The sequence below is a fragment of the Fragaria vesca genome, linkage group LG2 (genome assembly GCF_000184155.1).
Source record: "Fragaria vesca subsp. vesca linkage group LG2, FraVesHawaii_1.0, whole genome shotgun sequence".
NCBI lineage: Eukaryota > Viridiplantae > Streptophyta > Magnoliopsida > Rosales > Rosaceae > Fragaria > Fragaria vesca.
Genome location: NC_020492.1, coordinates 3,066,681 through 3,078,885, shown reverse-complemented (window position 1 = coordinate 3,078,885; position 12,205 = coordinate 3,066,681). Strand labels below are relative to the sequence as shown.

Sequence of the window (12,205 nt, the reverse complement as noted above, 5' to 3'; positions counted from 1 at the left end):
AGAAAAAAAAAAATACAAATCATAGCCCTATAAGCAAGCTGTGGGTTCATTCTTATTCTGATCCTTCGCCAAAAGACTTCAAAGAATTGACTAGCCTTTCGAACTCCTCTTCTTGAGCTTTGTTCTTGAGCTTTGTGTGAAATTTTGCGGGTCTCAAGTTCTACAAGCTGGTCTTTAACGGTTTTGACAAACCAACCTCTTTTACCTGTTTATAATCACAAGAAAGAGTAACCAGCCAAAAGTCTTTGTTTATGATAATCAGCATTCACCGTTAAGTCAACATTTCCTAGCATCCCTTGATCAAATTGTTTAAAGCACACTATATTAGCAACTAATCGAAACTCAATCTGGACTTACTGAACCACATCATTACCGCAAATACGAACACGACATCACTCTACATACTTCACTGACCATCACATCAACAAAATGCCAGACTCATATCAAACCAAAATTGTGAAAATCTAAGACACGATGTATACTGATCTAGAGACTATCACAGATTGCTGAAATGCGAAAGCAACATACAGACCTGAAGCACTTACCAATTCGATTTGAAGCGACGCCGAGATTTTAGAAACACCACAGAACTGAGAAACACCGAGCGACGGACTCGCAGCTCCATGCAACCAAGCAGGGAAATCCAATTTGGGCAAACCCTAAATCAGGGAAATCCAAGCAAAACTCTATATCAACCAAGCAAAACCCAACCCAGCGAAAACTGAAATCCAAAATTTCGTATAAAGAAACTTATCAGGAAATAACAGAAAACCCTAGAAAGAAGTTTCGCATCAATCTATGGCAGGGGATGGAGGGTGTTGAGATCAGTATTCATCTTTCAGAGAGAAAGAGTGAGGCTTGGACAGAGAGAGAGATTAAGAGTGAGGTTGGTAGAGAGAATTGAATGAGAAAAGAGTGAGGCAGGTGCTAGATTGGTTAAAGTGTACTATCGGGGTAGTTAATGAGAATAAGCTTTTAGTGTAAAAAAAAAAGGACTAATTTCAGTTTACCACCATCAACTTTAGGTCGATCATCATGTTAGTCCTTCTTCTTTCAATTTCATCAAAAACACCCCTCAACTCCCAATTTTCATCAGCCGCGCATGTCCAAACCTCCAATCTCCATCTAATTCCTCTGTCAAGTGATGACTTGATATCAATAAGAAAGTCAAAATCTCTATCCAATTCCTCTGTCAAGTGATGACTTGATATCAAGAAGAAAGTCAAATTCTGAAAGTTACCTTTCAGACCATTTTTCCCCCATATCAATACACATCTTCGTTCTCATCACAACCCCTAACTTTAGTGATTTTGGTGGGATTGAATGCAATTTGTCTATTTTTCCTTTTTTTTCTTTTTTCTTGATATCAAGTCATCACTTGACAGAAGAATTGGATGGAGATTGGTGGTTTGGACATGCGCAGCTGATGAAAATTGAGAGTTGAGGGGTGTTTTTGATGAAATTGAAAGAAGAAGGACTAACATGATAATCGACCTAAGTTGATGGAGGTAAACTGAAATTAGTTAAAAAAAAAAACTATCTACTTTTACGCAAAAAAAAAAAAAAATCTCAATCGATATCATTAAATTTGTCTCTCAAATACGTCAGTTTTCTGTTGTCTTTAAAAACACGGTATCAGAAACAAATTCCGTTGTTTTTAAGACGACAGATGATTCTCGTCTCATTAACACGCTAGTTTTAACTGTGTGCGTGTTGCTACATTCAAACGACAAAATTTTAAATGTCTGTCGTAAAATTTAATCAGATGACAGTAAAAACAACTTCTGTCGTCTGATACCTGTCGGATGATTGCGAAATTGGCGTAGTGCTATGTGATTAATTGAAGTGAGATGAGCACAAGCTGCAAGGACACTAGCAATCATGATCATAGCTACTTGCATTCATGAAAAAATTCCAACTAAAAATGCTCCTCTTCTTCATCTTCCCAAATACCCTTGATCATCAAGTCATTTCTCTCAAGCATATTTCATCACTCAAATACCCAAAAACATAGTACATATTCATCAACGAGTTTTGAACAAACAAGTCATGTCCTAAACAATTGATCCATATGTTTGATATTTATATGGGAGGCTTGACCCAACAAAAAAAAAAAAAAAATAAAATAAATAAAACATAAAACATAAAAAAAAATTCCTTTCTGTTTGATCCTGATATTCTTATAAACTTATACCAAATATGGACGCAAAACAAATTAATAAAATTAAAAAGTTCTCAAAATCATAAGTTTCTATACGAAATTGTCAATTACAGTCATGGACTTTTTTTTTGGATACAATTATAGTCATGGATTTTGCTTTAACAAAATTATTGAATGGGTGCGTCTATTGTTATCCTACAAACCATTTTATTCACCCCGCACGTTGTTGATTTATTGAAATACCAAAATATTCTAATGTAAAATAACAGCAAGGGACAATAAGTTGTTACAAATTACAATTTTTTTTTCTTTGTTGTCTTTTTATTTTGGATGAACACAAATTTCATAACTCTAACCTATATTTCTCATATTCGGTCATGAGTCTGAAGACATTAGCATTTAACCTAAAGATGAGGTAAACTGTTTGTATTTTTTTTTTTATTGATGATTCGTCTATCCCTTTACTCATTATTTCTTATGTCGACTTTGTATGTAAATTTTCATGGACAACTGTTGTACCGTATTTATGAATAACGGATAGATCAGTTCAAGAAACTTAGAAGTATGGAAGACGTTGCTACTAGAGATACATTTACAGACATTGTGCATCTTGATATCGATTGATACTATTGAGTTGTTAAATTTGAGAGTTTTCTCTTGTTCTTTAACTTGGATTTATACTTTCATGTGAAGTTTTGTTCACTTGGTGATTTTACTTATCTTAAACAAATATGAAGTTGACAAAATATATGAAAAGAATATAGGGTAAACAAAGTAGAATTTAGAAAAAAGTTTTTTAGGTATTGTTAATAGGTGAATAAAGTAGACTTATAATTAAAATTATATAAATGAGGTGTGAAAAGAATGTAGGATGAGCAAAATAATTTGTAAGGTGACAATAGACGCACCCTTATTGAATTTGACACTTATTTTAAACTCTAAACACATATTTTCATTTCCGCCCCAAAACTTCTTACCCTTGATTAGAGCAAGTCCACCCTCTGGGCCTTCGTTGGGAAGGCCTGGGTCATGGGCGAGACCCAGGTCGCCACGTGGCAGTGATTTCGGGCTGCAGTTTCCACCCACGATTTATGTTTCTGGGTCGCCACGTGGCGGTGACTGTTTAATAAATTTTATATTAGGTAATGAATTGTTGATGATGAAAAATATTTAATATGGACCCTTGGATCAAATTGCTAGATTAAATCTGGGCCACCCAATATTGTTTTAAAAGAAGAGAGGTGTGTTGACCCGGTCAAAACACCAAAACTGGCGTTGACCCGAGCCTGCTCTCCCTTCTCTCTCTCTCTCTCTCNCTCTCTACTCTCTCTTCTCCTCTCGTTCTCCGTCCTCCTCGTCCTCTCTCTCTCTCTCTCTCTCTCTCTCTCTCTCTCTCTCACGCCTGCCACCTTCTTCTCCAATCGATTCCGGCCATTTCCGGCCACCACACTCCACCAAACTCCACCAAAACGTTCCTCTCAAGGGCTGAGTGAGAGAGAAGTGATCGAGGGCTCACGCGGGTGATAGGGAGAGATAGCTGAGGGCTCGAGAGTTTGCTGGGAGAGAGAGGCTGGGTGTTTAGAGAGAGAGCTAGGTGTTTTTGGGATGGAGAGAGCTCATAGGCGCGAGGGAATGAACAAGAATGTTATATGTGGCTTGAATGGTTGAGAGATTGATGTCGAGAGAGGGATATTTTGGTTGAGCTATAGGTTTTGGTTGACTCGTAGTTATTTTTTTTTTTGAAGTGTTGGGGGGAGAATTTAACTTTGGGCTGAAATATAGGAGGGAAAGGGTTGGCACATTGATGTCTCGGACACACGCCAATAGTTGGCATTCATTTCGACAGACAATCACACAACGTAACAACTATAAACGTGGTCTGATGGCCGAAATTTTAGGTTTCAACACTCCTTTCATCAAAGTTTGGGCTGAATTGGAAGAATGTTAGAGGGAAATATTGGCGGACATGGTTTTGCTAAAAATACATACACTCACACCACCGTTTTTTTTTACAAAACGTCGTATCACTCTTACATTTTGGCACCTTACAATTTGTGAAACTTGGCGTCCAAATTTTTGTGAATGTGAGAGAGAGACAACGATATGAATGCGAGAGAGTGAGAGTGTGAGACAGCGTTTAGGGTTGGTGGGTACGTTATTAAATTTGTCAACTTTTTCACACAACAGAATATATACTCGGAGGGAAACTTTAGAGCCAAAACTATTTTGGCATAGCACACCAAATCAATGGAGGCAGACTTTGGAGCCAAAACAACTTTGGCATGCCACCAGATTTTCCAGTCACACAACAGAATGTTTTAAACTGTTGTATATATTTTCTAAACTTGCACTAGGTATTGCCTAGTATAAATTGTAACAACATCATACAACAAAGAAATAAAAGTCTATTGTCCAAACATTTTGCATCTTGCACGACTTTCAATTTGGTGATGGGGGGAATCCTTCCGCCAAAATTTTCATAAATCATACAACACAAAATTAGCATCATTGTTGTGTTTTGAACTCTTGAAATATAACCTGACAATTTCGTGTCATCAGACAACAAAAGTTTGTAACTTTGAGTTGTATATAACAGTTCACTTCATCAGACAAGTAGGGAACCCTAAAAGGTTGTCTGATGAGTGTTGTCTGATAACGTTTTTGTAGTAGTGATATTCTACTCTTGTCTGAGCGTATCCTTTACGTGACATACGGTGATTGTACTTGTTTAGTCCTCTTTTCGTCTTTTGGACTTCAAGCAGTTCCTACAAAGTAAAGAATTATCAGGAGCAACAATTTTAACATGTAATTCATCATTAGTAAGCTTAAAAGCTAGACAAAATTCACATGTTCACAAACCTTAAATTCCCAGAAACCCTATCTTCAACAAAAAGTGACCAATGGAGCTTGGGGATGCATCTATAATCATCTGGAGGATTTTCCAACTTCTCAGGAGTTTCCATGAATGGTACAATGTAGTGAGTGGTTAGGAAACTCTTGAATCCCCGCCATTTGCTTGAAGCAGATTTGAGAACATGTTTCCTACATTGTTTAGGGATCACGTAGGCCTCCTACATAGAGCAAAAAAAATTATACTAGTTATTCACAACTATAATTTAAGTTAGTTTTAAAGATACTAGTTTATTATATCAAAACATTCAATTACCTCAATTGATTCCCATATCTTGTCTTTATATTCATCATCCACATTCCTCCAATCATCAAAGATAATGGGGACCGTCGTACGTGCTAAGACTCCAATGTACGATTGCATATCCTTTGCATTTGGTCCTACTGGTGTCCCATGGTCATCACACACTCTATGGGAAGTTGGATCCCTCTGATCAACCTTTTCGTTACTGTTGCCATTGTCACCATTTGTCTAGTTAGCAGCTGCAGACCCCCAGTAATATTGGGGCTTTCTTTCATATTTGGTTGTTCTTTCTTCTTTTTCGACTTGGCATTCCTTGAAACAGAAGTAGACTGGGACTTGGCCTTTCTGGAATACCTGACCTTCCTTGGGGCTGACACAGTTTCCTCACTTGGAATCACATTCAGCTCAGCTTGACTAGTAGCAGCATTCATCATTTCAGAAGCCGTGGCTGTTGCTCCCGAGGCTGCATCCCTTTTCATCTGCTGCACAGCCTTGATTCGTCTCACAATATCTGCTGCATTCTTCTGTCCAGCACTCATGATTACTGGAACACCATCCGAAGCTATAACTGGCTTCATTTGCACAGCCTTAATTCTTAAAGCGATAGCTTCAGCAGTTGCAGCTTTCCGCTTAGCCTTCTTTGAACGTTCAGACATTGATGCTTTCCTTGATGGTGCCATTACCTAAAACGCAATTAGAAAAGAGCGATCAGGAAGCATACTATGTTGAAACAACCAAATAAGAAAACAAAGGCAGTCTACCGAGGTAAATAAAGTAAATATGTCCAAAACAAAAACACACAATACATAATGTATCACTTTTCATAATTGGCCAATAATCTTATCATTAAATGAAAATATATTTCAACACATACATAACATCTAACGCCAAAAACTAGCCATTGAATTCAAACTGTTGTTCTAATAACTTCAATCATAAGAACATGACAACCCTATTAGCTAGCATTCCATTCATTGCCATCATGATGAGGCAAGCTATCATTGCCTTCATTGACAGGAGGCAAACTACTGTTATCAACCCATATTCCTTCATCACCATCTCGCATATGTCCACTAGGGTTATTCTCAGCTACATAATCAAAGATGTCAACTGATGACATTGTTGGAATAAAAAGTTGTTCCTCCTCTAAGTCATCATCCTCATCGTCATCGTCAATCCCACGGTAGTCTTTATTCGGGCACCTCACTACAACTAACCATTCAGCGTTTAGGGGGTCTTCAATATAAAATATTTGTTTCACATGTGTAGCTAACACAAAAGGGTCATTCAAATGCCCTAACCTATTCAGTTTCACCAACGTAAACCCAAGTTCGTCTACTTTGACGCCCCTAGTACTCTCTACCCAATCACAGTAGAACATTGGAACCCTAAACTTATAGTAGTCAACCTCCCATATACTTTTAATAACTCCATAGAAGTCCATAACACCGTCAGATGTATTTTGATCCCTCGCACTTGCAACTTGCATAGCATTGGCAAGTAATGTAACACCACTGTTCTGAAATGAATGGACGTTGTCTCTCTCTTTGGTGTTGAAGTCAACTCCATTGACATGGTAAGCAGCATAAGTTGGCACTACATTTTTTTGGCCGGCAGCCAACCACCTTACTGTTTGTGAAATATTATTATTAGGTTTTAACCTCAATTGATTTACAACCTGCCAAAAAAAATAAGCTACATTAAAATAGGAGGAAGCCTAACAATAGTATTTCGTCTTTTTAATCTAAAACAAACATTTGTACCATTAAAGAGTATTGGAATGCACATACCCTTTCCTTTAACCAGTCTGGAAATGTTTCATTCTCCTTTTCCCTCATCCACTTCTTGTTCTTCACATGATTTGGGTAAATTAACTTCAAGTATTCCTTGTGCTCTCTAGGAACCAATCACAATAAAGCATGGTTATTAGTTCAGTGATAAATGATAAGGTTAAAAAGCATTAAAAAAGATAGAAAATCAGTAATGTGAAGATGTATATATATACACTTACTTGAAGTACAGCTGGACATCTTGAGTATTTTGTAACACACAAAGGAGTGCAAGGTGCATCTGCTTTCCATAAACAGATACCATGGTTGGCCATGACAAGGGTCTGCTCTGTTTGTAGTGTCTAGCTATGCTTGTAGATGGAATTCCCACAGTGGTTCCACTTTGAGAAAGGACACGGTCTTCCAAAAACTCAATAGCTTCTTCGACAATGTACTTCTCAGCTATGCACCCCTCAGGAAAATGTCGATTTTTTACATACCCTTTGAACACTTTCATGTACCTCTCAAATGGGTACATCCATCGGAAAAACACTGGACCACACCATTCAACTTCTCTAACAAGATGGAGTGTTAGATGAATCATTACGTCGAAAAATGAAGGTGGGAAGAACTTTTCCAGTAAACAAACCGTATCAACCAGATCTGCTTGCATTTGCTTAAGTCTAGAAACATCTATGACTTTGCTACAAATTGCCTTAAAGAAAAGGCAAAACCGAATAATGGCATACCTAACAGGCTTCTCTAAAACTGATCTCAATGCAACCGGAAGAAGGTATTGCATCACTGTGTGGAAGTCATGTGACTTAAGACCAGCTAATTTTAAATCTGCCATCGAGACTAGGCTCCTAATATTAGAGGAGAAGCCTGTAGGAACTGACATGCCAAAAAAGGACCCGCACGCTATTTTCTTCTCCTTATGCAGCAAGTTCCAACTACCCAAAGGCAATTTGGTCTTTTTCTCACCAGCTACCACTTTTACATCAATTTTGATGCCCATATCGACCATGTCCAAACGGGCATTCACTCCATCCTTGGTCTTCCCAGGCATAATCAAGAGGGTACCAATTATGGCATCGCAACAATTCTTCTCAATGTGCATGACATCAAGAATATGGCGTACTGGAATATATTTCCAGTAATCAAGTTCAAAGAAGACACTCTTTTTTTTCCAGCAAGGTCTTGGTTGGTCAGGTGATCGCTTGGCAGGCTTTTTAGCTTTACCAAACTCACGAGGCAAACCTTCAACCCTTGCCAACACCTCTTCTCCAGTTAATGGTTCAGGGGCGACATCCTTCTCAATAGTGTTGTCCAATGCAGCAGCATGCCTTCTGTATGGACGATGTCTTTCTGTCCATCGGCGACTCCTCAAAAACACCATTTTCTTGCTACGTTTCAGCTTATAGGGTTTGGTTTTATCAACACAAACAAGACAAGCATTATGACACTACCCGAGAGGTTCCCATACGCAGGCAAGTCATTTATGGTCCAAAGTAGGACACCCCTCAGTGTAAAATATTCTCCTCTTATAGCATCATACACACCGAAAATACCCAGCCAAATTAACTTCAGATCATCTATTAACGGTTGTAAATAGACATCGATATCTTTCCCGGGCTGTTTCGGTCCTGATATTAACAAAGATAGCATCAGCAACTTCCTCTTCATGCATAACAAGGAGGAAGATTATAAATGACCAGAATAACCAGCCAACAAGAGTATTTGCTGCTTAAAGCAGCGTGAGGATTGAATCCATCGGAAGAAAGGGCTAAGCGAAGGTTCCTATTTTCTTTCCCAAATTCTGGCCACTTTGTGTCGATTAATTTCCAGGTTGGTGAATCAGCTGGATGCCGCATCATGGCATCTTTTTTCCTATCGGCATGCCAAGTCAAGGCCTTCACTGTCTTTGGTGATTGGAACATCCTTTTGAATCTCGGTATTATAGGGAAGTACCACAAAACCTTTGCAGGAACCCCATCCCTCACAGCTCCGTTCTTTCCAATCTTATACCGTGATGTACTACATTCTGGGCAGATCTCAGCTTCATGGTGGTCCCCTCTATACAAAATACAGTCGTTTGGACATGCATGAATTTTTTCATACCCTATCCCCAATACTGAAAGTGTTTTCTTCGCCTCATTTAAATCAAGGAAGAAAAAATCGATATTTTCGGCGATATATCGCCGAAAATTTCGTTTTTATCACCAGGCGAAAATATCTTTTTCTTCCCATAATTTTTCGTCCGAAATTTTCGATATTTTCCCGAAACTTTGAAATCTCACCGCGTTTTTCTATTTTCCCGCCCAAACCTCCCCCATGTGCCAAACTCTGACTGTCACCCCCACTGTGCCGAACTCTGTACTCTTTGACTTTGTACAGTTTGACCACGCAAAATGCTAAATTTTAGTCAGCCAAGGTGATTCGAACCTTGGTTGGGTTGGTACAAGGTTAACACCTTAACCAACCCAACTAACCATCCAACTTGTATATTGTGGTATCTTTATAATATATATTAGTTTTTTTTTTCTAAAATCTGAAAAAGTAAAAAATTAAGGTAAATATCTAATCCCCAACTAATTTTTTTACCTACACTTCCAATAAAAAAAAAAAAAAAACTTTTTTTACCTACACCTCTTATTTCAATACATGCAAAACTACAAATGTGAGATATCATTTAATGACTATTCTTCACAATACACTGAAGACTCTACACAGAGAGACGATAAAGATAATTAAAATTTTGTACCTCATAGATCTTCTACGTGGTTTTAAAGTACTCGTGTAATTCCATGTGAAATGTATCATATGTATATAAGACGTGATGACCTGGCCTCCATTTGGGTTTCTAGCTATCAAAGAAACAAAAAAAAGATGTTTAAAGTAAACTTTTAAAAATTATTAACGATTCAGCAGTAACATTTTCAACTTAACTTACTAAAACTCTCTATAGATCAATGTTTATTCAAGGTTTTCATTTTAAATATAGTACATAATATAGAAAACAAACATCTCTTAATGTTTGGTTTAAAATTTCCTTGTTTTTCTTTAAATTTCCGTCAATTTTCTCATTTTTTTACTTGCAATCGATATTTCCCCGAAATTTCCTTCGAAATTTCTGTATTTTGGAGGGTCGAAATTTCCGTAATCATCGAAATTTTCTTCCTTGATTTAAATTGTTAGGTACCTCATTCCCATCCAGTAACAAGGACCCAAACAACATTAGCCAGTCGGAATAACAACTATCAGTCATTCCATGCTTGGCTTTCAAATTGAACATTTCTACAAGAGCGTTCAATTTTGTTGACTTTGTACACCCCTGATACAAAGCTTTATCTCCATCTTCTACGAGCATAAAGAACTCATCTGAGTCACAAGACATCTCCTCACCCTCACTTTCATCACCGTCTTCAACCTCAGGCATATCTACTGATTTAGACTCTTCATCACTATTGCCTTCCCTGGCAGAAGTTTCACCATGAAGTGACCATTTCCTGTAATTGGTCATAAAGCCATTGAAATATACATGGCCCTTGATAACACCAATGGTGAATTCATGGTGGTTACAACACTTCAGACAAGGATAACGTATACTTGATTTGTCGGCAGCATTTGCTGACGCAAATTGGAGAAAATTTTCAAACCCAGTTTGAAACCTCAAAGATCTCCTATCAGCTAGCATCCAACTCTTATCCATCTAATATAAGCACACAATAACATATAAGCTAGTTAAATTTGAACTCAACTATCATCATACATCAACTCAATAACATATACAAGATAAAAAAAATTAGTAAAAATCAATTGAAGAACAACAATATTTTAACAAACAGTGGCTCATAAACAAATAACAAATATGAGATCAGAGTCAGTAACTCGAAGACCAACAATTATAATAACACAGTAGTTTTATTATAAGAGAAATTTTATTCACACATCTCAAAATACTAGATACACATATTTTATTTAATACACCATCTATTAACCTTTTAATTTTAACATTTTACTAGATACACAATCCTAAACTTCCAAAACTATCCTCATACACAATATACCATACATATTTGCTACATACACATCCTATTATTTGGATACCATTCTAACTTGACAAAAAAGAAACTAAAAAAGAATAAATGGATTATCCGTTTGGAATTTTGGATTTCTTCTACAAAAAGTCGAGCAATGTCACTCATTCCCACATGCAACTTTCTAATTGTAATCCAACTTGGACCACAATATTATCCTAGCTAGATGAAGATTATTACTGGAGGTTACCAATTTCCCAGAAAAAGAAAAAAGATATCATCAATCTCTAAATAAGTCATTCTAAATGTATAAGCCATTTTGTAGTTTCATGATTAAAGGGAAGTCATCAAACAAGTCTGGGACACTAGAAATTATTGTGGTTGTCCTGCAGATCGAGCCACTATGGTAGCTGATCATCTTTTTTCCATTCAATCCAAGTACAAGTTCTTCATTCTTCTATTTTTTAAGAATAAAAATGCTTTCAGATTCCCAGTAGTTATATTGCCAGGGCTATAATATCAATTAAACCATAAACTTCTATCTCTCCTTTCTCCACAGAACATAAACGCACTTGTCTAGAAAACTGAAGTTAGGAAAATAGCTAGCATTTCAGCTATGTTAATTATAATCTATAGCATTCTTCAGCCATCTCTTAATTCAGTAAATGAAAAGAAAACTAGTTTATCTAAAATTATGTCTGTTTTGGTAATTTAAAATACCCATAAGATGTGATTATAAGTGTATGAAAAAAAAGGATGTGTATTTAGTATTTAGGAGCGTGTGAATAAAATTTCTCTTATTATAAACACACACATTCATAAAAACAAGCATCAACTTCAACCCTCTGCAAAATTGCAATTCACTCAACTCACTCTATGCATCAATGCAGGGGATGAAAAAACAGCTAATCTCTAGATTCCAATTACTTGGATTCATAAAATTCATCACACAAGAAAAGGCTATCAAACTTTAAACACAAACAACTAAATATTTACCACACTCAGAAACAAAATCAAAGTCAAAATTGAGGTAGGAGATATACCGAATGTGTTGCTGACGCGGATGCCAAACCTTGAACAT

General features: G+C 36.9%; 2 protein-coding genes across 2 annotated transcripts in view; both read right to left on the bottom strand.

Moving 5' to 3' along the window:
- Positions 1-6,270: 6,270 nt before the first annotated feature.
- On the bottom strand, positions 6,271-8,483 carry LOC101299351. Its single transcript, XM_004292046.1, has 3 exons — positions 7,327-8,483; positions 7,106-7,211; positions 6,271-6,993 (listed from the first exon to the last, which is right to left on the bottom strand). The coding sequence occupies exons 1-3, from the start codon at positions 8,481-8,483 to the stop codon at positions 6,271-6,273; spliced, it is 1,986 nt and encodes a 661-aa protein (XP_004292094.1).
- A 1,764-nt stretch (positions 8,484-10,247) lies between these two features.
- The window catches only part of LOC101299058, a 33,804-nt gene continuing 31,846 nt past the window's right edge, over positions 10,248-12,205 (bottom strand). The window contains exon 2 of the mRNA XM_004292045.1: positions 10,248-10,796. Within this exon, the coding sequence (XP_004292093.1) occupies positions 10,248-10,796 (549 nt within the window). The remainder of the gene's footprint in view (positions 10,797-12,205) is intronic.